The sequence below is a fragment of the Lynx rufus genome, unplaced genomic scaffold (genome assembly GCF_022079265.1).
Source record: "Lynx rufus isolate CCGP_SWC_20201006 ecotype Redwood Valley unplaced genomic scaffold, mLynRuf1.p SCAF_29, whole genome shotgun sequence".
Taxonomy (NCBI): Eukaryota; Metazoa; Chordata; class Mammalia; order Carnivora; family Felidae; genus Lynx; species Lynx rufus.
The window spans coordinates 3,219,455-3,246,710 of NW_025814844.1; the positions used below are offsets into that span (position 1 = coordinate 3,219,455).

General features: G+C 40.3%; 1 protein-coding gene across 1 annotated transcript in view; it reads left to right on the forward strand.

The window, feature by feature from the left end:
- The first annotated feature begins 883 nt into the window (after positions 1–883).
- SPIRE1 (spire type actin nucleation factor 1) overlaps positions 884–27,256 on the forward strand; it is a 208,478-nt gene continuing 182,105 nt past the window's right edge. Inside the window, exons 1-2 of the mRNA XM_047090345.1 lie at positions 884–1,304; positions 24,030–24,064. Of these exons, the coding sequence (XP_046946301.1) occupies positions 983–1,304; positions 24,030–24,064 (357 nt within the window). The 5' untranslated portion in view covers positions 884–982. The remainder of the gene's footprint in view (positions 1,305–24,029; positions 24,065–27,256) is intronic.

Sequence of the window (27,256 nt, forward strand, 5' to 3'; positions counted from 1 at the left end):
ACATTGTCTGAATCTACTGGGTTAATTGCACTATGATGGGTGTGATCATTGGAGACTTAGTGAGGAGTTTTAGAAATGTTACAAAATGAATCCGGAAGGATGCCGAAATTAATGTCTACAAATTATTTACAAAATGTTTATATCCCAGGCCCTGATCTACGCGCTTGGGGAAGTCAGTGAGCAAAACCCATAAAAGGCCTCCATCCTCATGGGACTTACAATGAACATGGGAGGACCTAGTCAATAAACAATACATCTAAATAAATTATACGGTATATTGATGGCGACAGCTACTCCAGAAAGAGCAAGGGCGGGTCCGGGACACGACGAAGGAGCGAGGCCGGGCTCAGTACGAAGTCGGCTGGTCAAGAGAAACCGCGTGCAGGCTTGAAGGAGGCGCGGGATCAGCGCCCTGCGGGAGGGGTCCTGCGGTGGATGGGGGCAGGCGGGGCGGCCTGGGAGCCGGTGCCGGAGCAGTTCAACAGACCTTTATTAGGAATTCGCTCCAGGCTGGGTTCGAGTTCCTAATGAGACTTACGGCGAGCCAATTTCAGGGGGATCCAGCGCCAGCGGCCTCTCCGCTTGGCGGGGGATGGCTGCGGTCGGAATGATCAGCGCGGCGGCGGAGCGCACACCGGCGCTCCCAGCCGGGCGGACCCCTAGAGGGGCGGCTCCGCAGCCCGGGCACTGAGCGCGCGACGGGCGCGGGGCGGGGCCGGCGGACGCCATCGCGTCGCTACGGGCTGCCGGCGGCAGCGGCGGCCTGGTCAGGACGGCCGCGGCGTCTTCGCCGCGCTCCGCTCGCCCACGGCCGCCGGGCCCTCGCCCCGTTCCCTGCCTGGTCCCCCGCGGCGGCGCGCGCGGCCAGGTTGGGCGGGGCGGTTCCGGGGATGAGGAGGCGGCGGCGCGCCGAGACGATGCTCCGGACCTGAAGAGACGCCGGCACAAGGCGCGGCGGCCGAGCGCAGCGCCGACCCGCGGGATGGCTCAGCCGGCGGGCCCGGCGGGCGGCGGGGAGCCCCGGGCGGAGCCGGCGGGTGGCGAGGGGCCGCCGGACCCCGAGGCGGCGGGCGGCCCGCCGGACGCGCTGAGCTTGGAGGAGATACTGAGGCTCTACAACCAGCCCATCAACGAGGAGCAGGCGTGGGCCGTGTGCTACCAGTGCTGCGGCTCCCTGCGTGCCGCGGACGCCGGCCGCCGCCAGCCCCGCCACCGCGTGCGCTCAGCCGCGCAGATCCGTGTCTGGAGGGACGGCGCCGTCACCCTGGCGCCCGGCGACGCGGGAGAGCCGCCCCCCGCTGCGGGTGAGGCCGCCGACCTGCGCCCCCGCGGAGAATCCCCGCCGCGACCCCCTTTCCCTCGCAGTCCCCGGCCTGGTCTTTCCGCCCCGCGACACCCCCCCCCCCCCCCCCCCCCGCCACGAGAGGACCCTTCCTCGGCCCCTCTTTTCCCTCGCAGTCCCTGGGCCCTGCCCCCTCTCCGCGACCCTTACCTCCCACAGGAGGATCCCCGCTGTGCCCCACCCCCTTTTCCCTCGCAGTTCCTGGGCCCGGCTCTTCCGCCCCGCGACCCCCCACCTCCCAAGGGAGACCGGGAGGAGCCGGGCCTGGGGCCGGCGGGGGAGGGTGGTGCTGGCGCTGTGGTGGAGCGGCGCCCCACGTAGGTCAGAGCAGGGGGTGGGGGGCGGGTAGCGGCACAAAGAGGGGCTGTGAAGAGGGTGTCTGGGCGGGCCTGCGCCGCCCTCCGCACTCCGGCTGGGCCATCCGACCTGCCCAGGGTGCTGGTAATTGTACACACTGTCATAGGACAGCTGCCCGCGTCTTGTTTGGGAAATGGAATGGGTTGGGTCCTTTTCGTGATAAGCTATGTATACATACTTACATGCCAGGGCTATTTACTGGGGTTGCATTTATGATGTGATAGGTGCTATGAAAGGTTCATGTGAGATCTCACCAAGGATACTTAATTCTGCTGTCACGAAAATTACACCTTTCAGAATGAATAGTCAGCTAATAGTATTTTTTTTTTTAATTTGGCAACAAATTCCTTTGGTTAGGAAATATAAAAAGCCCCGAGGAGAATTTTGTTATATTGGGAGAGATGGAAAGAGATTAAATAATGATTTCTATCTAGCTCTTGAAAATTATAAAACAACTGCTATTTACCTGCGTATTAGAATTTGTTGTGATGAAAAAACAAGTTTGTCGAGTCAAACGTTGACAGGATTTCAGATAAACAAAATGGATTTTGGTTAGGTCATTGTCTGGTGTAAATTCTTCAAGATTATCACCTACACGTTAATATGTAGCTAGGGCTTACTCAGATTTAGTGATGGTGATGAAGGGATTGATAATAGGTTTTTCATGTCAGTTTTAACGTAATTCAGTCTTTTGAGAGGCAAGTATGTTAAGAACATAGAGAAATAATCTGCCCTCACTTTTAGAAAGTTGATGAAAGTATCAAAATGCTAACGGTGAAAGATGTAATTCATAAGTAGTTAGTAAAATGACATTTAATGCAAATCCTTATTTAAAATAAAAAACGTTCAAGGTTATAGATAACAATTCTTTCAATTCCACCAGAACATTAATTTGTGTGTGTGTGTGTGTGTGTGTGTGGTAAACACATTTTAGAACTTTTATTTATTTAAATTGAGTCTTTATAATTCTTTAGAAATTATTTTATCTCAAATAGTTTTTAGTTTATTTGATGTGTTTATTGTTTTTAAGTTTTGACTTAACATTAGTGGAAAATACTCGGGATTATAATTTACTTACAGTGTATTAATGTGATATTAAAAGATAAATTTATTATAAAATACAGCAAAGCCATGCCTTGGAATCTGGCATTTCTAAGGAAAATAATGTTGGGTGCAACCCCGTTTTATTTTATTATTATTTTTTTAATGTTTATTTATTTTTGAGAGAGAGCGCAAGCAGGGAAGGGGCAGAGAGAGAGGGAGACACAGAATCTGAAGCAGGCTCCAGGCTCTGAGCTGTCTGCACAGAGCCTGACAAGGGGCTCGAACCCATAAGCCACTAGATCATGACCTTTGAGCTGGAGTCAGACATCACACCCTTAACTGAGCCACCCAGGTGCCCTGCACCCCCCTTTTAGAAGTAGCATTTGGTACTGGTGACTTCTGGAAGGAACAAACAGCAGTTTACATTATCTTTCTCTGAACTTGATCCCAGAAGAGTGTGGTTTATGTTATGTTTATGGACCTACAGTAGTTTACTTGTCAAAGACAAGGGTGTATTCTGGTGGTAGTTAAAATGAATTATCGTTATTATTTTGCATCATTCCTATGAGTGATAACATCTTGACCTCAATGTAATACTCTTTTCATGGAGAGAATAGTAGTTTCCCTGCAGTAGTGGCAATGGATTTATAAACAACATTTTCTGTTGTTCCTTAGTTCTTTTTTTTTTTTTTTTTAATTTTTAAAGTTTATTTTGAGAGAGAGAGGGAATGAGGGGGGGGAGGGACATGGAGAGAGAGAGAGAGAGAGAGAGAGAGAGAGAGAGAGAATCCCAAGCAGGCTCCAAGCCATCAGCGCAGAACCTGATGCAGGGCTTGAACCCACAAACAGCAAATCATGACTTGAACTGAGATCAGTCAATAGTCAGATGCTTAACTGCGCTACACAGGCACCCCATCTTCTTCCTTAGTTCTGCTCATGATTTCTGCTACCAGTTGTGGAGAGAGCCCAACCAAAGTTGTTGATACAGTCTTGAGCATTTTAGGGTTGACCGATTAAAAATCTTTAGGAAGTTCATACCAAAATGTTGTTTATTATAATTTATTTACTCCTAGGCTTTAAAAGTAGTTGCATGGCTACAGAAGGTACAACTGAGCACTTAACCTTGATTCTTAAAAATTAATGATAACTTATACTGTGCACATGTATAAATTGTTTTTAAGGAAAAATGGTAATCATGACACTTCAATTCTAAGAAGTACTTTTTCATTGTAGGGCATTTACCATGTATGTTGTTGGCAATCAACAGCATTTATATTTTCATACATTTACCCATTGATTTATTTCCAAATGGAGGTTTAGGGAAATAAGGGACTTGCTTAAATTCATACTGGTAACTTTGAATAAAATCCAGGTCTTTCAACCTCTAGGCTTAGAAACAGATTTGGTTTGAATTTGGGTCATGATTCCTCCCCTTCCTAGCTGAGTAACCTTGAGTAACTTCCTTAACCTCCCTTAATTAATGAGTTAAAGACACTCAAGTTCTGCATATACAGTCACCCTGAGTCCACCCTTGTCATCTGTAAAATGAGAATAGATGACTTTTTCACGAGAGAGTGTTTAAGTGAGATGATGTGTGTAAAATGACAACAGCAAGGCTTAGTATGTAGCAGATACTCAGTAAGTTTTAGTTTCCTTTTTCCCCTAATTCTGTGTCCTTTCACACCACCATGGTGCCTCTGGTCCTGCAATTCTGCATTTTTACTCAGAATTGGGACAAATGTTTGGGTCAGGGTTTCTCAGTCTCAGCACCATTGACATTTTTGGATGAATAATTCGGTATGGGGCTTCCCTGTGCCTGTATAGGATGTACAGCAGCATCCGTGATCTCTACCCACTGGATGCCACTAACTACCCATCCCCTCCCCCAAGTCATAACAATGAAAAATGTCTCTGGACATGTCTAAATGTCCCCTGGGAGGGCAAAGTGATCTGTTGAGAACTATTGGTCTAGCAGATGATGAGTGGTACACAGGGTTGTGTTCAGAGTGGAGAATCGGATCCTGGCTGTTATCCTCCAGTGAGTGAGTCTTTCAGCTGGCCACTGTTCCCTCTGCTGTTGAATGAATGAACAAGTGGTATTGGTTCCCTATCAGTAGTATTGCTCCTCTTAATCCCATAGATGCGTGGGATGCATGTTGCTCACATGCTTTCTGAACTTGTTCTGGGGTTGAATATAGTAGTAATTGATTTTAGTTCTTGTTTACTTTTAACAGTGTTGATACATCCAGAATTTTCACAATCAGTTTGAATTAAATTAGAAATACTTTGTAAAAGAAATCGGAAAATGATGAAAGATGTGGGAGACACGGAAATGAGACCAATACGGAAAAAAAAAAAGGAATAGGCAATTTTATTTAGCATTCAGATATAATCTAGTGCCATATACTAACATGGCTATGAAAGCAGTGTGATAAAGGACTGAAGGAGATAAATTAAAGAAGAAAATATTAGTTCTTTAAAGGATGTCTTAAGAGTAAAAATGATTAAATCATGAATTAGTATATTTTGTGAAGTTATTTCTGTGATGATAGAAGGAAACTTGCTTAGAATCAAGAGGGCTTATGATTCTTCTTAGCTGGATAACTTAACATTTTTATTTTACCCAATGTTTATGTACTTGTAGCCATAGTAAGACCTTATTGTCTGGTAACAGTTTGATGAAGTTTTTGCTTTCACACCTCTGTCAAATGAGTTAAAGACACTTACGGTCTACATATAGAGCCTGCTCTTTGTCACCAGTGTACCTAACTGGCATTTGGAACACATTTTACTATACACATTATTTAGTAAGAGTCATTGATGGAATTTAGGTTATATTCCAGATCTTTGAAAGATTAAAACTTTTTTTTTCCCCTGGGATGCCACAAAGAATTATTAATAACAGCAGTATTAGAGCTTAGATCCATTGCATGGTCTCTCAGCAGCCTCTTAGTCCTTAAATACTCATCTGACAAAAAAAAAACTTATTTCAGATTTTGGTTTCAAAATCTTTGATGTATCTATAATGGTAGATGTATAAAGAACATTTAAAATGACCACATCTTGATTTAAAATAATCTTAGATTGGTAATAGGTTTTCCTTTGAGGAACAATGAAAGCCTGCGTGCATACTAATAACGGCATCCCTTGGTATAGGAAACATTCAGGCTTTGTTTGGACTTTGAAAAGAGGACATGATCTGTCAACTTCTCAGCAAGTTTCATGCTAATTTGGTGGGAGAATTGGTCCTGGAATAATATACTATTTGATTTTAAAGAGAGACCGAATAGTTGTGGAGAAGGTTAAAATAGTGAAAACATATTTTAAAAGATTAATTCTTGTTCATTCTTGGTATAATTCTTGAGTGTTCACATCCTGATCATTAAATGGAAGGAACTTTTGAGATTTATGTGTATGTGTCCAGGGTAGAGTTTGGGGGTGAATGATGGTATTAGGGGTTGGTGAAATGTCTTATCAGGCACAGTAATAGGTAAGGATTATTCCATTTGAACAGTATGTCCAAATATGTTGGGTAATTAAATTTTAAAAACATGAATTGAGTTCCTGCTATTGTGTAAGCAGTGAGCGATATAAAAATAAATTGTTTTGGGGCGCCTGGGTGGCGCAGTCGGTTAAGCGTCCGACTTCAGCCAGGTCACGATCTCGCAGTCCGTGAGTTCGAGCCCCGCGTCAGGCTCTGGGCTGATGGCTCGGAGCCTGGAGCCTGTTTCCGATTCTGTGTCTCCCTCTCTCTCTGCCCCTCCCCCGTTCATGCTCTGTCTCTCTATGTCCCAAAAATAAATAAACGTTGAAAAAAAAAATTAAAAAAAAAATTGTTTTAGACATTGAAGAAGAGAAGATAAAACATAAACACAGTGGAAAGTTTACCACGAAGCTAGTGCAGCTTCAACCCTGAGCCCACTTATTTACACAAGCCTCTTCTAGGCCCCTGGGTGGGGCTTCAGTGATATGTTCAGGTAGTCATTTACAAAATTAAGATATTTTAGCCATAATCAGTAACATTGCTGTCACTTTTGACTCCAGTTTACCCTCCAACATACTTCTAGTTGTGTTGCATTATGTGAGAGTAGCCACAGACATTTTTGGCAGAAATTGTGCAATAGTGCGTTTGTGCTTTGTATCTGTGTTTCTGCCTTCTGCAGAGGAAAACAGTGGAAAGAGTTTGGTTATATACAGATATGGGTACTTAAGTAAGTTGGGGTTCTTTTGGAAAGCCATTAGCCTCACCAAGAATTATGACTCATCTTTAGAAGAAAACAACCATTGATCTACCAAGGACTAAATGTTGGTGAGAGATGACGAGTCACGCTCTGCCTGTTTTATTTCTAAGGTCAGAATCACTTTCCTGCATCACAAATTCTGTAAAATGGCAACATTTCCCATCCTGCTTTCATAATAGTGTCATCTGAGCCATATTATGTTTCCTGCTTGCTTCGTGTTGGCTAAGTAGAAAAAAGAGAAACAATCTTCTTCTAGATATTTGTTTAAAACTCTGAGGAAAACATTGCCTATTACCAAAAATAGTGGTTTTTTTCTAAACATTTTTTTTTTTAATTTTTTTTTTTTAACGTTTATTTATTTTTGGGACAGAGAGAGACAGAGCATGAACGGGGGAGGGGCAGAGAGAGAGGGAGACACAGAATCGGAAACAGGCTCCAGGCTCTGAGCCATCAGCCCAGAGCCTGACGCGGGGCTCGAACTCACGCACCGCGAGATCGTGACCTGGCTGAAGTCGGACGCTTAACCGACTGCGCCACCCAGGTGCCCCTCTAAACATTTTTTTAAATGTTTATTTATTTTTGAGAGAGAGAGAGAGAGAGAGCGCGCGCGCGCACGAGCGCGAGCGCGGGGGAGGGGCAGAGAGAGAAGGAGACACAGAATCTGAAGCAGGCTCTAGGCTCTGAGCTGTCAGCACTGAGCCTGATGTGGGGCTTGAACTTGTAAACTGCAAGATCATGACCCGAGCTGAAGTCGGAGGCTTAACCGACTGAGCCACCCAGGTGTCCCAATAAGCTTTTTATTTTGGGATAATTTTAGATATACAGAAAAGTTTGAAAGATAGCACAGAGAATTCCTGTGTACTTCTTACCCAGTTCTCTTAATGTTACCATCTTCTACTGTGCTGTTTGTCAAAACTAAGAAGCCAGCGCTGGCACATTGCTATTAATTAAACTCCATACTTCGCTTGGATTTCCCTAGTTTTTCTGTTAATGGCCTTTTTCCTGTATAATATGGAATACTGTATTATTCCATAATACAGTATGGAATACTTCTGGTCTGTTGTGGTTTCTTAGACTTTCCTGGTTTCCCCTGAGTTGACAGTCTTGAGGAGTACTGGTCAGGGGTTTTGCAGGCTATCCTTCCATTTATATTTGCCTAATGTTTTCCTGACTAGACTGGGATTATGTGTTTGGGCAAAGAATTATTACCACATAGGGAAAGGGGCTCCTCTCATCACGTAGGATGGAGGCATACGATATTGACACGACACCACTGGGGATATGCACTTACTTGCTGGGTTTCTCCAGTAAAGAGTTACCTTTTCTACAATCTGTTCTTTGGAAAGGAGTCACTAAGTCTAGCCTGCATTCGAGAAGGGGGCCTTTTCCTGGAGGGGTGAATTAATATTGTTATTACTACTTAATTTTATATTACTTAATTTTAATATAATTTTATGTTTTGTTACTACTTAGTATTATTTGGACTTCTTCTGTAAGGAAGATTTGTCCCTTTCCCCCCCATTTATGTATTTATATCATTCTGGAATCATGTATATTTTATACTTCGTTATTCATTACCATGTTATTTTGTTGCTCAAATTGTTCCAGCTGTAGCCATTGGAAGCTCCTTCATGTTGGCTCCTGTGTCCCTTTGACATGCAGCCATCCTTTTGTGTTTTTGAGCACATCTTTACTTTCTGGTGCTACAACTTTAAGGTTTATGATGTGTATGTATTTTGTCCTGGCCCTACAATCAGACATACCTCTAAGGAGCCCAGCACGGGGTATGATTGTTGATGCTGGTGTTGTTTTGTTTTAAATATAGAAGAAGAATTCAAATAGCATAAGGCATAGTTTTTTTTGGTGTTCAAACTTTGTTAGATTTGTGAGGTATCTCTTTCTGGTATTTCGCTTTTACTGGCATGCCTACCACATCTTTTCCGCAGTTATGTAATGAATACCATAGAGCCAAGTTGAATACAGAGGTTGAGAGAGAGCAGTCTGTACACGCTGTTTACCCAAAGGGAGAGATACCTGGAGGCTAAAGCCAGGGGAGCCTGATTGGGATATCAACTTGGATATACTGGAGCTGAGGGGAGGTCAGTGAAATGTGGCCTGGGGTCCAGTATGGAGTGACTGGAGTATGTGGGTGGTCAAGAACTGGTTTGGGACAAATCTTGTCATCATTGGCCTTCCTGTTATAAGTAGTTATGGATACTCAGGGCTAGCTGTCCCTGAGGCTGCAGTAGAACCATGCAGAATGTTGGTGATTGATCACATTTGAAATAGTTGTCCATTTTGTAAACATGCATTTGCATTACTGCTCTGGAGTATAGGGTGTGGATAAAATATATTCTTGTGATATGCTCATAAAATATCTTAACCAAACATGCATTATTGAATTTTTATTAAAATCTCATATAAACTACTTACTGTATTATTCTCTGGACAGTGCAGAGATCTTAGAACATCCTAACTTCGTTGATCTCCTTTTGTTGTTTTATGATTGTTGACATGTATTTTAGTTTATCATAGATTTAAAATAAGACATCATTTTTGTACAATTTAATATTCATTTGGATTTTTTCACATATTTGCCATTCCCATGCTCTGTAGTTCTTCCTGCATTACTATACTTTCTTCTGGGATCATTTCCCTTCTGTTTGAAGAATTTCTTTAGTATTTACTTTAGTGCAAGTCTGTTACTATTAAATTCACTCAGTTTTTGTTATTTGTAAATGTCTCTATCTTGTCTTTATTTTAAAAGCGAATTTTCATTAAGGTATAACTCACAGAAAAGTGCATAAATTATAAATGATGAATTTTCACAATGTGAATACACTGTAATCAGAATACAGGTCAAGGAACAGGACGTTATTAACATCCCAGCAGACCTGTCTGTATACCCTTTCAGTCAGCAGCCACCCCAAGAGTCACCACTGTCATGAATTTTAACACCATAAGTTTTGCATATATGTGAACCTATGTGTACAGAATCAACTAGTATTATACAGCCTAATGCGTGAGTTTTTTCTCTGAGCTTTCTGAGATTGATCTATATTGTTGCATATAGTTGTAGTTCATTCACATTTTAGTATCATACCCCCTTGTATTAATATACTATAATTTATCCATGGTTGTTTGATTTTTTGGATCCTACATTTGGATATTGAGCTATTGGAAATTATGGAAAATGCTGTTGTGAACATTATTAAGCAGATCTTTGGGTGAACGAATATAGCATTTGTGTTGAGTATATACCTAAAGGTAGAATTGCTAGTTCATAGTAGTTGGGTATTTTCAGTGTTAATAGGTACTGCCAAAAGTTTTTTTCCAAAATGATTGCATCTCACAAACATTTTGTTTTTTAATTTTATTAAAAGATTGTTTTAATGTTCTTATTTATTTTTGAGAGAGAGAGAGAGAAAGAGCACAAGTGGGGTAGGGGCAGAGAGAGAGGGGGACAGAGGATCTGAAGCGGGCTCTGTGCTGACTTCAGAGAACCCGATGCGGGGCTTGAGCTCATGAATTGTGAGATCATGACCTGAGAGCCAAAGTTGGACACTTAATCGACCAAGCCGCTCACATGCACCTTTAATTTTAATTTTTTATTTAAAAAATGTTTAATGTTTACTTATTTTTGAGAAAGAGAGACAGAACACAAACGGGAGAGGGTCAGATAGAGGGAGACACAGAATCTGAAGCAGGCTTCAGGCTCTGAGCTGTCAGCACAGAGCCCAACACGGGGCTCGAACCCATGAACCATGAGATCATGACTTGAGCAACCAAAGTTGGATGCTTAACTGACTGAGCCACCCAAGCATCCCTAATTTTAATTTTTTAAAAAGTTCTTGTTTTAATTCCAGTTAGTTGACATACAGTGTTATATTAGTTTCGGGTGTACAATATAGTGATTCATCAATTCCATATGTTACCCAGTGCTCATCACAAGTGTACTCCTTAATTCCTATCACCTATTTAATGCATACCCCCAAGCACCTGCCATCTGGAACCATCCATTTGTTCTCTGTAATTAAGTTTGTTTCTTTGTTTATGTGTCTCTGTTTCTCCCTCTTTTTTCCCCCCTTTCCTCATTTGCTTTGTTTCTTAAGTTCCACACATGAGTAAAGTCATATGGTATTTGTCTTTCTCTGATTGGCTTATTTCACTTAGCATAATACTCTCTCCATCCATGTCATTGCAGATGGCAAGATTTCATTCTTTTTTATGGCTGAATAATATTTCGTTGTGTGTTTGTAACACTTTTTCCTTATTCATCAATTGATGGGACACTGGGCTGCTTCCATATCTTGTCTATCATAAATAATGCTGCTATAAACATAGGGGGTACATGTATCCTTTTCAACTAGTGTTTTTGTAGTAGTAGGGTAGTTCTATATTTACCTTTTTGAGGTGTTTTCCATAGTGGCTGTACCAGTTTGCATTCCCACCAACAGTGCACAATTGTCCCTTTTTCGCTACATCTTCACCAATACCTGTTGTTTCTTGTGTTGTTGATTTTAGCCATTTTCTATGAGGTGACACCTCCTTGTAGTTTTGATTTACATTTCCCTGATGCCACTCCCAAATTTTAAGAATTAAAACCAATCTGGGACATTAGTATGAATTTCATCAGGATTTGATTAGTGTCATGTATATGGAAAGGCTATATCACTAATAATAGCAGGATTTGCTGGTCCATATGTAACTTCTGAAAACTGACTCTCAGATCTTTTTATGCTACTTGGGCTAATGTATTTTTAAAAATTTGGGTCTGTTGTCTTTTTTCCTCATATTTCCCATTCATGGCCCAGTCTAATTGGAAGCCAAATTTCTACCCAGTATACTTCTCTCATATCTTGTATTTTTCAGAGATAAAGATATATATAGAGATAGGTGATGAATAGTGGTAGAATGCCACTGTCAGTCACCACAGGTTGTCTGGTTCTGGGCTTGGCCATATCTTCCTGGATTTTAGTGATAATATCATGTTAGAGGAATCGCCCATCCCACGATTTCATTTATTCATTTCACCAGTGTTTGAGTGCCTTCTAAGTGTACTGTACCAGGTTTAAAGATACAAAGAAGAATGAAGTGCACCCATACCTTCAAGAAGATCACAGGTGCATAAACTAACACTTACAGTACAGTTACAGTAATTCTAAAGTGATAGAGACATGTACAGAAAACCGTGTGAGCCTAAGGGAGAGGGTGACTGTGCTGTTGTGATGTAAGGCAGACTTCATAGAGGAGACCAATTTTCTGGAGGCCTTGAAGGATGAGCAGTGGGATAAAGGGAGGACACTTAGGCAGAAGCAACAACAAGTACAAGGTTTAGAAATGTGGAAGAACTATTCAAAGAACAGTAGTACATAAATTGTAGAATGGCATTTGTGCTGACACCCACTTCCCCATACCAAAAGCAGACACTGTTTCATCAGTCATTGCATTTTTGCTGCTAAATTTATAAGCAGCTTCAGAGTTCTCAGCTTTGCTTCAGGCAGCCACTACCACTTATTTGGAGTTGGCACGTGAAGTTGAACCTGTTTGTCTTCCTTGCAGTGGGCGTCCGCTGTGCCTGGAGCATGGGATGTGTGGGGGTGTGGTGGAGAATGAGACAGACTAGAAAGGTATGTTGGCTGGGGTCAGGTTATGAAGGATGTTTTTGTGCTGCACTGTTGAGTTTGTATGTTAGCCTGTATAGGCAATAGAGAGCCATATAAGGATTTTAAGCAGGAAAATGATGTAAGCAGATTACTCTTTTTGGATAGGTAACGATGGGAGTTTTGTAGAAGATGGATTGAATTGGCTAAAAACAAGGGCAGAGACACCAGCAGACATTTCATACTATCATTAGATCTTAGTAACCTTTAAGTTGCCTAACCAGTTGGGAGTATTTATGGTATGACGGAGGTCTGAACAAGGGCAGACCTCGGGGAGAAAGAGTCCGATTGAGAGCAATCTAGGAAATAGTACAGGATGTGGCCCTTTAGTTTTTTTTTTTTGTTTTTGTTTTTTTTAAGTTTCTTTATTTTTGAGAGAGCATACAAGCAGGGGAGGGCCAGAGAGAGAGGGAGACCAAGAATCCCAAGCAGATTCCATGCAGTCAACGCAGAGCCCCATGTGGGACTCACCAACTGAGAGATCATGACCTGAGCCCAAATCAAGAGTGGGAGGCTTAACCAACTGAGCTACCCAGGCACCCCGGCAGGCCCTTTAGTGTTTGATGTGGGGGTGAGAAAGAGGAAGGAATCTTGGAAGGCTCTCAGACTTCCCACCTGGGTACTTGGCTGTTGGGAAGGCAGGAGAGGCAGCATAGGGTGGGAAGATAATGACTTGTTAGAAACTAAATTGGCCTGGAAAAAATATTTTTCCTGTGGAGTCATATTTATTCCTACCAAGTTCCTTTGCAGATCAACTCTTTAATGTTGCATGGTAACACGGAAGATACAGGAGTAGGCAGTAGAAGGTGTGGTTTTAATTCTCAGCTCTGAAGCTTATATCATAACATGTTTGGGTAAGTGAACATGGGTGGTAGTTATGGCAGTATAACTAAAGGAGCTTGCGTTTGCGAATAGAAGTACTTGAGATACCTCTTTGACAAGGTTTCTGTTGGCTAGTATGGTCTCATACATGATGCCAGGGTGGGAGAGGAGATTCTAAGCGGAATGCACTTATGAAATGCTTATGAAATGCATGAAAACCAGAATTATTCACTTGACAGGAAATACAGGAATGTTTGGAACTGGCACTTGGTAGTCCTTTTTTTATAATTTAGCTTGGGGAGGTTCCCCTCCAAGTCTTCTTTATTCTTGAATAAGGTGATAATATGCTGTGATCTCAGTGGATTTCTTCTGAAGCCTCATGAAATTTAAGCAATTAATTTTTTTTTTAAAACATGCTTTATTTTTTTTTAAGTTTATTTTGAGAGAGAGAGAGAGGGCACGCACTTGAGTTGGGGATGGGCAGAGGGAAAGGGAGAGAGGAAGAGAATTCCAAGCAGGTTCCACCTTGTCAGTGAACCATGAGATCATGACCTGACCTGAGATCGAGAGTCGGACACTTTACCAACTGAGTGAGCCACTCAGGCACCCCTAATGCTTGAATTAATATCGGCAGGGAAAATTTTAATCCAAACCCACACTGTTTACAAAAAGAAACACAATTTCCATCATCCCGTCCTCTAACACAGGAGTGTCAGGAATGTGGCTTCTGTATTGTCACTCCTGTCTGTTCCCATGGCAAACCTTGCTAATGGCTATGGACACCTTCCACCCTGTACTTGCCCTCACAACTCTTCTGAAGATGGTAAGACTGTCATTACCATCCAGTTTGAATTGGCACAAAAGATTAAACCTTTTTGCTATATAAATTTTGTATACGTAAAATACACAAAGATAATACTTGAGTTTTGGTGGAACATGCTGAAATTATTTTTTAGTGGAAAATACTTGACCTTTAATGATTTTTGTTCAATGAGATGATATAAAGTTTAGTTAATTAAGGTTGCTGAATAGAAAGAAAAATCACACTCTAATAATTAAAACATTTTTAAAACTTTCTTTTTAGAACAAGACCAATTTTGGTCACTCTAGAACAGGTTGGGAGGGTGTGGGGTCTGGACCAAACTTACTCCTAGATTGGAGGGTGGCCATGATGATGGTGAAGCCCGCCTTCATGGGTGGACAACAATCAGGGGTGTTCGTTCCACCAGCCAGGCCCCACGAAATCCATTTGCAGGACTTGCTCATCTCATGAGCAAGCAGAGCCAGAAAAGGTAGACAGTGATACAGATAAGAGCCAGTAAGTGGTCTATGCTGGGAAAGTCTGGTAGTTGGTTTTAGTCACTGATGTGAGGTCCAAGGGCTAGACTATAATCCCTAGGAAAGTGACTGGCAATAATAAGCCAAGGTTTTTTGTTTTTGTTTTTGTTTTTTTAAAGATAAGGGGTTTTATTATGGGATCTAGGATACAAAGTAAAGAGTGGGCCTCAAAAATAAAGCAGAAGCCCATATTTCAGAATTAGGATAAAGTTGAGATTTATGGCAAAGATAACTGACATGAAAGGTCACAGAGCCTGGCTTAGGGCAGAGTCTACAGATAGGAGTTAGAAGTTCTCAAGAAAGGAGAGTCAGGTTCTGGAAGGGCCTGTCACATAGACACTGTCTATGAATGAAGAGATGGGTGACATTTTTTCCATAAGTGGTATTAAGATTAGAGGTTTTATTCCTGACCAGGATCAAAGTCAGTTACCTCTAAGAGCAACATCGTATTACAGAAGCAGACATGTGATGCCTTTATGCTTCTACACTTCTTTAAAATAGTAAGATTATGCTTTAAGTTCTACAAAGTGTGATTAAATGTATTGTTCATATTGATTAGTCAAGGGATTCTTTGTCCTATTAAGAGGGCATAAGGCTCACATTAACAGCATATTTTTTTCTCTATCTGCATTTATTAGTCATGATCAGTGAACAAATAAACCAAAGTGATACTTAGAAAGTTTGTTTTTAGTATTTCCCACTAGTGTGGACTCTGTGCTTCACCTTTAGGCATCCATTGCTTCCCAGCCTCTCCCTTACTGAGCCAGGGGAGACCGTAGGACGACTAGTGGGTCAGCAGCCTGGGTAACTGGTCACAGTTCCTTGACCTTCAATGAATCATTTATCTCTAGAGCTTGAGCCTCCTCAGCTGTAAAAATGAAGGTTTTACACTGGCATTTACAATGTGTTTCAACTACATAAAGCGAATGCTTTGGATTAATTTTAAGTATTGAGATATTTCATTAAAAATAATTTATTTTCTTGGAGTTTAAAAGAGCATTGCAGGGGTTGGTTTGAATGGCATGTATTTCTAGAAATGTTCCGGGTAGTTTGGATGGATGCCTTTGGCTTTAATGCATTTCTGGTAGAGGTGTTCAGAGTAGTTCCACTGGTCATAGCATTTCCCTTGAGGTTGATGTCTTATAAAAGTAGAATATCTAAGTGAAGTTTTCAACCAGAGATGTTCAGTGTAGGGAGATGAAAAATTATAGTAACTAGAATCATTCATAGAGTGCTGCCAGTCTTGGAAGGAGCACTTGAGAGGCAACATAAGACTGCCAAGGGCATGCACTGGCAGTAAAAGGCAACCGTTTACGCTACCCTGAGGAGACAGGGAGGAGAGAGTTGGTGAGAGGGCGAGGACTGAACTCCTTCCTGTGAGTCACATTTCAGAAAAGTTTAATACATTTATGAAAGCTCAGCTGCATTCTCTTTGGGCCAACACAGTGTGTAGACACACGGGAGACCCCTCGAACTTACAGGCCAAGGCACAGGAGAGGGCCCGTTAAATTATACCTAGGGATCTGAGGGACCCAGTGGTCTGTTGACTTACAGTTTTTTGGGTTTGGAAGACAAGAGTCTTTCAGCTTATTTCCTCCTTGGAGAGAAGGTCAAAGACTTAAATGGCTCATATTAAGCTCATATTAAGTGTTTACTATGGGACCTTCAGTCGGCTAAGCAGTTTAGTTGGATTATTACTTTTGATCTTGACAACAACTCCAGGAGATAGGTACTCTTCTTAGCCTCTGCCTTCTAAATGGGAGACTAAAGTATAGAGGCCTTAAACTTAGCCAGCAGCCCACCTGGGATTCAAGCCCCAAGAGTCTGGCCTGGAGCCCTTGCTCTTAACCACTGTACTCCATTACCTTGTGTTCAGTGGGCGAGTTCTGACTCTGGAACATTCTGCATGGGATTCTCCTGTACACAGGGTAGCCTGGGGTCGGGTTTGAGATGGTGAGAGCATGTAATATTGCTTTGACTTTTTCATGGTCTGTGTATTCATTTCCTGTAAGAAGTCATCGCTAATTTCGTAGCTTAAAACAACACAAAATTAGCTTACAGTTCTGGAGGTCAGAAGTCTGAAAATGGGTCTTGTGTGCTAAAATCAAGGTATTTTCCGGGCTATATTTCTTCTGGAGGCTGCAACGGAGAATCTGGTCCTTGCCTCTTCCAACTTCTAGAGACTTTCCATATTCCTTTGCCTGTGTCCCCCTTCCTGCATTCACATGGCTTCAGTCTTTGCTTCTGTCATCACAGCTCCTTCTTGGACTCTCCTGTCTCTCATAAAGCTCTTTGTTACATTGGTCCTGCCTGGATGGTCCAGCATAATCTCGCCATCTCTAGAGCCTTAACTTGATCACAGCTTCAGAATCACCTTGCCATGTAAAGTAGTAAGTTCTGGGGACTTTACAGTATTTTTATTTATGGGTTGATTATAGAGATTGCCATTTCAGGCAATCTTTATTTATTTTTGAGAGAGAGAGAGGGAGACAGAGCGTGACCGGGGGAGGGTCAGAGAGAGAGGGAGACACAGAATCTGAAGCAGGCTCCAGGCTCTGAGCTGTCAGCACAGAGCTTGACACGGGGCTTGAACCCACAGACCGTGAGATCATGACCTGAGCCGAAATCAGATGCTTAACCAACTGAGCCACCCAGGTGCCCCCAGTTTTGAGTAATACCTAATGACAATTCACTCCCCACCACCTCCTGAGCCATTGCTGAGCTCCAGCTGTTGTTGACCATTTGAGTGTCATCATCCTGGACACCACCACATAAGGAATTGGGGGGAAGCTATGTGTTAGGAACCTCTGCGGAGAGGTATGGAGTGAAAGGTAGTAGCTTTTAAAGATCTATACAAGAAGTATAAAAATGAGTTGAATTTTATAGTATTTTTTCATGTGATTTAGCTACTTTTTTATTTCAAAATCGATAACCTCTTTTACATGGTTGTAATCCTAGTAAGCATTTTGCTCTGTTTTTCTTAGGACTCTATTTTAATGTATTTACATTTCTCATCTTTCCAACAGGGTTAATAGTGGTAAGCTTAGCTACCAGTTGCTGAGCTCCTGCAGTAGGCATTGTGCAGAGCCCCTCAAAACATTTTTTTTCCATTTAATTTTCATGTAAGCCCGTGAGGTAGATACTATTCCTTTCTTTTTTTTTTTTTTTTAAATAGATGAGAAGGTGGAAAACCCTGGAAATATTTTACTTTAAAGTTACATCACAGGGGCACCTGGGTGGCTTAGTTGGTTAAGCATCCAACTCTTGATTTTGGGTCAGGTCATGAACTCAAGGTTTATGGGTCTGAGCCCTGTGTCAGGCTCTACGTTGACAGTGTGAAGCCTGCTTGGGCTTCTTTTTGTCTCCCTCTCTCTCTGTCCTTCCCCCATGCATTCCCTCTCTTTCAAAAATAAATACACAAATATTTTAAAATTACATCACACTATTAGTAAGTATGGAAGTGAGATTTGAACCTAGGACTGTCCAAGTCTAAAGGCTTGCTCTTGTTATTCTGCCACACTGCCTTCCCAAGGCAGCTAAGAGAAAGGGTAATTATCAACAGGTGTGAAGAAGAAAAGGCTATGGCACTGGGCTTTTGTGGTAGTGGAACATCAGATTTTATTTCATTCTTCCTGACAGCCAGGCCAAGAAGAGGAGCTTGATGAACACACAATCTTTGTTTGGTTAGCAAGTATACCAATTTTCTACCATATCTAAATTCTAAATTCCTGTTAATCTTTCAGTAGCTATACTAGTGAGATTGTATGGCATAGTGGATAATGATTTGATTATTTAACAAATAAAAGATCCTTTATATGACTGTTTCTTGTGTCAAGTGTATAGATCTTTTTTCACTATAAATGTTACTTGGCAAAAAATTTTTGTTGGGGGACATAGGTATAAGCTAATGATTGTACAGTTTCAGTGTCATAACTTTTGACACTGAAACATCTGGTCGTGGATTCTGAGCCTTTAACGGCCATGATGTTTAAGAAACTCAGGTGTGGTTAGGCTGTAGGGATTATTTTATTATTAAACTTTGGTCTAACTGTTCAAAGTTGTACTTTTTCCTCTAGTTTTCATATAAAAATTGTCCCAAAAGTGTACCTAATATATTTGTCTCTTACAGAGTATGAGTTCTGGTTTTTTTTTTTACGTTTATTTTTATTTATTGAAGTAATTTCTACACCCAACATGGGGCTGAAACTCATGACTCCGGGATCAAAAGTTGCATGCTCTTCTGACTGAACCAGCTAGGTGCCCTCAGGGTGTTTGAGTCTTGAACTTAAGCTTGATGTTGATTGGTTTGAATCAAGTCTTTGAGAATGCTATTCCTGAAAACATGGCTTGTCCAGGGTATCATTCTTCCCTTCTCACCCTGCTCCATTCCCAGTACAATCCATTAGCAAATCCTGTTAATTCTGCTTCTAAATTATATCTTAATTCTCTGCTTCCTGGTCACTGCCACCACCTGGGCTCATTGCTTTTCCCCAACTCCACCTCTGTTTGCCACCCCCCCTCCTTCATGCTTTCACCTTGACCCTCCACAGAGCAGGACCAACCGGGAAACCCACCTTGAATCAGCTCATGCCCTTGCTTAATCTCCTCCAGTAGCTTCCCATTGTCCTTAAAATCAAATCTAAACTCCTTACACTGTCCTGAAAGGCCTGTGTGATCTACCCCTGCCTGTCTTTCTAAATGCATTTTATGCTCCCCCCCCCCCCCCCACCAAACACTTCCAGGGATCTAGAACAGGTTTTTCTGTCAACCCTGTAGTTAGACGCTACCCAACATCATGATCTCTATTTAAATATCTTGTCTGACCACTGTAAATTGGATCATTTCTGTTATTTTCTCTCTCTCCCTTTTCTGTCCTTAATAGCATTTATTACCAGTTGTAGTTATTTTATTTGTTTCTTTGGGTCTGTGTTCACTGAACGTAAGCCCTATCCCTCCCTCATGCATTCCCTCTCTTTCAAAAAGGGAGCAAGGACTATGTGTGGCTTGGTTGCTGCTATATCATCAGTATTTTAGTACTTAGTAGGTGTTAGCAAATATTTATTCAATGAATGAGGGGGCAGAGGCAAGCTGACAGGAGGACAGGGTTTATCTATTGATACTGATGCTCAGTTTCAGCATGAAAAAAAGAACATACTTTCACAGATGGACCCAAACATTGCCCACATTTGGTCCTATGGGAAAATTTGGAGAATAATTCTGAGAGCTATTTATTTATCATAAAGATTATAGGGGCCCTGTGTCTTTTTGGTGGGCATTGTGTGCCGCCTTCTTATTCAGCTAATTTGAATCATATTCATAACGTGGCTGTGTGACAGACAATTCAGCTGCACACTGAGGTTTCTACTAGCTTACAAGTATTATTCATCTACATGAACATCTTGAATTTTTTCTGAAACTGTACCTTAATTTCCACCATGTAGTTGTGTGGTTCATCAAATTTTGTGATTCCACTGAGGTGAGGCCATTTCAGAGAGTGTGCTATGTTAGGCCTAAATCTGAACAGCCAAGACTATGAGTGGTCTTTTTTTTTTTTCTAATGTTTATTTATTTATTTTGATAGGGTATGCATGTGTGTGGGGGCGGGGGACAGGCAGAGAGAGAGAGAGGAAGAGAAAGAATCCCAAGCAGGCTCCAAGCTGTCAGCACAGGGCCCGATGCTGGGCTTGATCTCCCAAACCATGAAATAGTGACCTGAGCTGAAATTAAGAGTAGGATGCTTAACCAACTGAGCCACCCAGGCGTGGTCTTCTAAGACCAGAGTGGTCTTCTAAGGTTTGCTCACCAAAATGCTCTTTCTGGTAACATTGAGTAGACTTGTTGAATGGAAGCGTCTGATTACTAACATTTAGGATTTAAAATGTTTGCATTGTATTAGTTGAGGATTTCTTTATGACAGACATTTTACATTAGGGCTGGTTTGTTTCTTAAAGCCATTTTATGTCAGTTTATAGGAAGGTTGATTTTTCCATTTCCTAGGACATGAAGGAACTTGTCTAGTAAATCTTAAGAGCAGATCAGATATTTCAGAATCAGTTAAAAAGAAGGACCTAAAAAAATTCAGCCTTGATTCTTCCAGCATTATTAAAATGCTCATTCCTTTTGGGAAACAGTGAGCTGAAGTTTTGGCTTGCTATGCATATCATCCCTCTTCTTAGAGTATAAGTACAATGATAATGTTGGAAAATTTTGAAACCTAATGTTTAAGTATCATTTCAGATATTTCCTTTTATTTTACATCATCAGATAGTTAACCTAGCCTTTTAATTAACCTAATAATAATAAAGTTGTTAGAACTTTAATTGTTGAAAGAAAGAATTCACTGCATTTAATAATCTGAAACCTTGGTTAGGCCTACCATCAGCTTAGTTTACTGTACTTGTAGAAAGTGAAGTTATATGATTCTAGGTTTTAGAGGGATTCCTTAGGTTTAGTTTTGGAAAACAGGTGGTTGACCTTTGACAGAGGACTCAAAAGTTGTCAAATGAAAATTTCTTAGTTGCTACTCTAGCAGTTTCCAACTGTTAAATTGAGGAATACATTTTCCCATTTCCCCAGATACAGTATTATAATTGGTAGGTAGCTGGGATAGCACCTCTGCAATCCCCTATCCTAACCCCAGTGGCCACTGCAAGTGGGAATGGAGGACAGGTCATGACAAAGGTCAGGAGCCTTAGAGTCTACTCTTAGCTCTGTCATTTTGTGCAAGTCATTTGACTCCTCAGGCTCAGATTACTCATTGGTAAAATGAATGGATTGGGCAAGATCGTTTCCAAGGTTCCTTTTAGCTCTGCTGTCATGTAATTAGGATTTTTCTGATTCCTGGGTCAGAGTCTGGGCAGGGATTTGGATGGCGAATAGTGTAGGTGGTCAAGCATTTCGTAGTTAACCACATTTCTGTAGTTGCATGATTTAGTCACTGGGTCATATTGAATAAACAGAAGTGGTTGTGCACTCTCACAAAAATAGGAAATAATTTTCAGTTTTATAATAGAGGTCATTGAAAAAAATCTTATTTCATAGGACTCACAAGTCCTTTTGACATCACTCTGTCATTCTTTGAGTACTTCATTACTTTCTGGTGGAAAAAGATGTTCCAGCTTATCTTGTAATTTCTCTGTCCCATCTGTGGAGTCAGCCAATCCCAAGTCCTGGTTCCTTTGAGGGAGAATGGGCTAGGTGTGCTCTTGCAAAATGGGGTACTATTGCTTCTCCCTCTTTTGGAAGAGAAGCTAAGGAGTATGTTTTTTTTGAAGTTAGATAATACCTCTAATTCCGGTTTACCACCACAGGCTCTTCCTCTCCTTCCCACATGTTAGGATTGTATGCTCCTTCTCCCTCAGTTCATAATTCCCAGCAATATCACTGTATTTATTTGCTCAGTGCTACAACACATACAAAATAGTTTCAAAAATTTTTACCAACTATACTACCAACAACAAACCTTCTACGTAAAATTGTACATTTCTTTGCAATTCTCTTTACCTTAAGAATCTGTCATACTGAAGATGTACTTCCATGTACTTTCAAACAGTTTGTTCTCTGTTATAGTTGTCTTAACACTGTATTTCCCCCTCCTTCCTTCCCTCCCCTCCCCTCCCCTTCCCTCCCCTCCCCTCCCTTCCCTAGACACTCTAAATGTTTGTTGATAGGTAGTCTGTGCCTTTCTTTGAGCTGCTCCTGTTCACAATACTTTGCTAGGTTAAGTTAATCACCCTTTCTGTAGGAGTCAAGGATAATTAATCTACCAAAAGCACTGATGTTCTGAGCAGTCATATACACATACATAAAACTGTATAATATATATAAAATTCTATATTATACAGTTTCATGTAACAATATATGAATATATAAATAACAGTTATGTATTTATCAAACCATAGTATATAAAACCTTTATATATATATTTTTTCAATATATGAAGTTGTCAAATTGGTAAAACCTTTATATATAAAACCCATTTGATCTGTATGTTCATGTAATCTTTATTTATTGCTCGTAAATCATTTTTAATTCACAGAGCCTGTGGTCACTTATCTTCTGGTCTCAATTTCAGCCAATATTCACATTAGGATTATTAGGTCATCAGAAATTGTGGGTTTCAGTTTTTTCATTTTAAGAGTCAGGAGGCACATAAAAAACATTATTTGTGTGTGTGTGTGTGTGTGTGTGTGTGTGTGTGTGTGTGTGTGATATCATAAACTCTAAGGTGTATAAATTCTCATTAAGCATTAAAGAAAAAACACAGACTGATGGAACAACCACTGTGGGTTAGGGCTAGGTGTGGGGGTCATAGCCTGGAGAGAGGAAGCAGTTAGGGGGAAGGATAATGTTATTGGAGGAAAGGAGGTAGAGATTAATGTATGTTTGAAGTGAGGACAATGAGATTTAAGATGTGTGGACTGGGGAAATTACATTTTTTAGTACCCAATATAAATGTGTAACCTGTTCTTTTTGTTAAAACTACTTAATAAGTGATCTTTAAGATAGGTGTTTTTTATTGAAAAAGTATGTTTTATTCATCCAAAGTGAAAGAAATATATAATTTTACATGTTCCTTGGTGTTCAGTCTCAGTGATGAAGAGAAAATGTTGCTGCAGCCAAATATTGTTCAATTCTAGTTATTGATTAGGTGATCCTCTATTGGAAAAATTACTAAGTTAATTATGTGGTTTTGTCTAATCATTAATCAAAGAAAACAACCGTCATGTATTAAAGAAACTATTAGTTTAAGACATTTATGCTTTCATTGAAATGATCACTGTACCTTTAAACTGGAATATATGTTTGGAAAGAAGCCCAAGAGTCTTTAAAGATTTTTTGAAGGTATTTTAGAGGATTTTAAAAGGTACCTTTTAAATACCTTTAACATATTTTAAGATATTTTTAAAATAAATTAAGATTTTGATAAAAATATTTTTATTTTACTTTCATTAACTTGTATATATGCATATTAAATATGTGTGTGTGTTTTAGATCTTATTATAATTGAATATATTCTTCCCATCTTTCTATTACTTTGTTTTGGTCCTATTTAAACAAATCCCTAAGCAGGACTTTCTACAATGTTTGGTCATTCTAGCATCTTTTATTTGCATAGCTTTTCATAGATATAATGAAGCCATGCCAGAGTAACTGAGATATTTTTATCAGTATGAAAAAGCTAAAATCCTTTGAAAGTAACTTTTTGTATTTTTATTACAGGTAAATTGGGATACTCACATTGTACAGAGACAGAGGTAAGAGAAACACTCAAAAATTTGTTAGTAAAGCAGGTTTGCAGTTCTTTAGACTAACTTAAGTATTGAACTATCACTATGGATTTTTGGCCTTCTGACAAGGATATGTTGAGAGCAGGTGTATATCTTTTACATTTAAGAAGAGTAAAATGTGGAGAAAAATCAGTTATATTGTTTCTTTATATATTTGTAAAAGATTTTATTTTTAAGTAATCTCCACACTCAATGTGGGGCTAAATGCTCCACTGACTAAGCCAGCCAGGCGCCCCACTCCTTGCCCATATTTTTAAAAGTCTAGGGTGTGTTAAAAAGATTAGTTTAATCATGTTTTTAAAATTTTCCCATGTTATTATTTGCAAAATTGAGATACTAAGATTCAGAGCCCTTAATAAGAAATAGTTTAAGTTCAGTTTTTTTCATAATCCAATCTGATGTGTCATAATCATTTAAATGTGTTGGAATCCTCTGGACCTGTCTTGGTGTAGGAAAAAAACAGGGGCTTGGAAACAGTATTCTAGTAAGATTAATAATGAATTAAGTGCTTTGTTATTTGTATAAACAGATTTAGTACTTTTTAATAATTTAGTTCAAAATTCTGACTGTGAATTTTAAGGAATTTCCATGTGATTCCCTGTGTTCCTTGCAGGAATTTCAAGGGTAACACTGAAATATAAGGGTAGCATCCATGAAGTATGTATATGTGGTGTTCTTTTTAGGAACTGTACATCTTTACATTAGGAATCTTGGGTATTTATTAATGGCAATGACTAAATAAAGGATTTAAGAAGTTATTTTTTTTAATTTGATAACCTGTCTACTGTTGTAGGTTTTAGTAAATTTCAACTGTTATTTTAAGTAAAATGCAAGCTTTCTAAGGGATTGTATTGTATAATAAAGAAGCAAAAATAATTTTTTTTTGCATTCAGAAGTTAATATTTTTTAAAATGTTTATTTTGAGAGAGAGTGTGAGCGGAGGAGGGGCAGAGAAAGAGGGAGAGACAGAATCCCAAGCAGGCTCTGCACCATGAGTAGAGAGCCCAGTTCAGGGCTCAAACTCACCAACTGTGAGATCATGACCTGAGCTTAAATCAAGAGTCAGACGCTTAACTGACTGACTCAGATGCCCCTATGGTTTATTTTTGTGTCTTCAGCTTTGGGAGTAGAGATAATTTTTTTCCAAATTAGCTCAAAAAATAGGCAAGAACGTAATAAAAAAAATTTTTTTTTATTGTGAGAATTTTTGAGTAATACAAAGAAGTGGGGCTTGATTGGAGTCAGAAGATAAAATTTCTCTCTGTGGTTTCTGGTGTGCGTCTTTCTAGGTATGTAATTTTGAGCAGTAATTTTTTTCTCCCAGAACTTTGGCTATCTTATCTGTAAAATGTTAATCATAATTCCTATTAACTTCATGGGTTGTGAAATTTTAAAGAGCAAATATATGTGAAAATGTTATACAAACCCTGAAGACACTATATATGTCAAGATGTCAAAGTCTCATTATTCTGTCTTATTATGTTGTATTGCCATAAAATCTGAATGGTTATAGCATTTTGTTTAGTACTTGTTTTGTATAGGAACATCACTCATTTTATCTCCATTGTCTCCTAATTAGTAGCACTTATTCTTTGACCTACACCTTGGGTAACCAGAAGCATTGGAATCTAAACAGAACTCTCATTCAGGATTTTTAATAATCATTTAAAGAGGAAAAAAATCACAAGAAGATAAGATCAATCTGATTAATTTAGTTTACAAAATAGACTTGGGGTATTTTCTAGGGGTAACAGTGGTTGCTTCCTCTGGCAAAGAGACTGGAATTGCGGGTGGGGATTTATCTATATTGTTTGAATTTTTTAAAATTAGAATGTCTTAATGTATTACTTTATTTATTACAATCATAAAATGAAGGAACAGTAGAGGCAATGGGAACTGTTTCAAGAAGTTTGGTGGCTTGAGAGAAAGAGGGTACAGCTTAAGTAGGAAGTTTTGTTTTTTAGGAACGATGGTACTTGGGGAGGTGGGGGGTCGCGGTGGTAAGGAAGCAGGAGGGAATAGGCTGGAATCCAAGTTAGAGAGTGGATATATGCTGTAACTAGATGTAGGACTACATTTGGCTTGACTAGAATGATGGTTCTCCAAGTGTGGTGGGAGGACTCGGGGGTGGGGGTGTGTGTTCCTGACACCCTTTCAAGATCCAGCTATTTTTGAAGTAATACTAAGACATTACCAGCCCTTTTATTTACTTTGATTCTCTTGAGGATACAGTGGTATTTTCCTTGGCCACCTATGACATACCACACCTCAGAAGCAGAGGCAAGATCTAGCCAGCTTTTATTAAGCATGACCTTCAATAGTTTTAGAAAAATGTGAAACAGTATCACCCTTCTCATTATTTTTTTTTTGAAAATAGAGTTTTTCCCCCATAAAAATGTTACTTATATTAACATATTTAATATTTTTCAGTGATTTAAGTGATTAAAAAATTTCTCAGTTTTAATTTCTGATACAGGAGATATTGGTAGATTATGGCTCACATAAACAAAAGCTCCTTGGATTCCTCAGTAGTTTTTAGAGTGTAAAAGGGTCACAGTCTGAGAGCTGCTGGGCTCTGCAGTGTGGTTATAGTGGGTATTTTTTCCTGAGAAACAGAATTGAAGGCTGAGAGCAGTAAAACCACAGTCTTGAGGAAGACCATGGGAAATGAGGGAATCCTTGATAATAAGGATTTAAGCCAGTCTTTTCTGTCCATGAGATGACAGGGTCATTTCTGAGAATGAGGTTATCCTGGATCAGAACGGTGATTGCTAGAGCCTCTTTTGCCCTTTCATTGGTCTTCTGTTGAGAGGAAATGCTCATCACGCTCTGGCATTAAGTGCAGACCAAAGTAAGGGCTGCTAACAAGTTGTAGGCGAGTGGAACTGTGAAGGGCCCTGGATAAGGTGGAGTAGCACGTTGCTTGCTCCACATTGCAGTGCAGGTTCACGCCCCAGGAGCCCATATGTTGGGTGTTTGTGCTTGGGCCCAGCTCTGGCTCCACCCTTTCCCTTCACTTCTCGGCCTCAAGATTCCTCATCTGAGAGATGGGTGAATACAGAGTTTAGCATAAAGCCTGGCTTAATGAATGTAGCTTGGGAGGTGTATAGTTTCCTGGGACAGAGAAAGTCATCTTCCTGAGCAAGGCTCATGGACTAC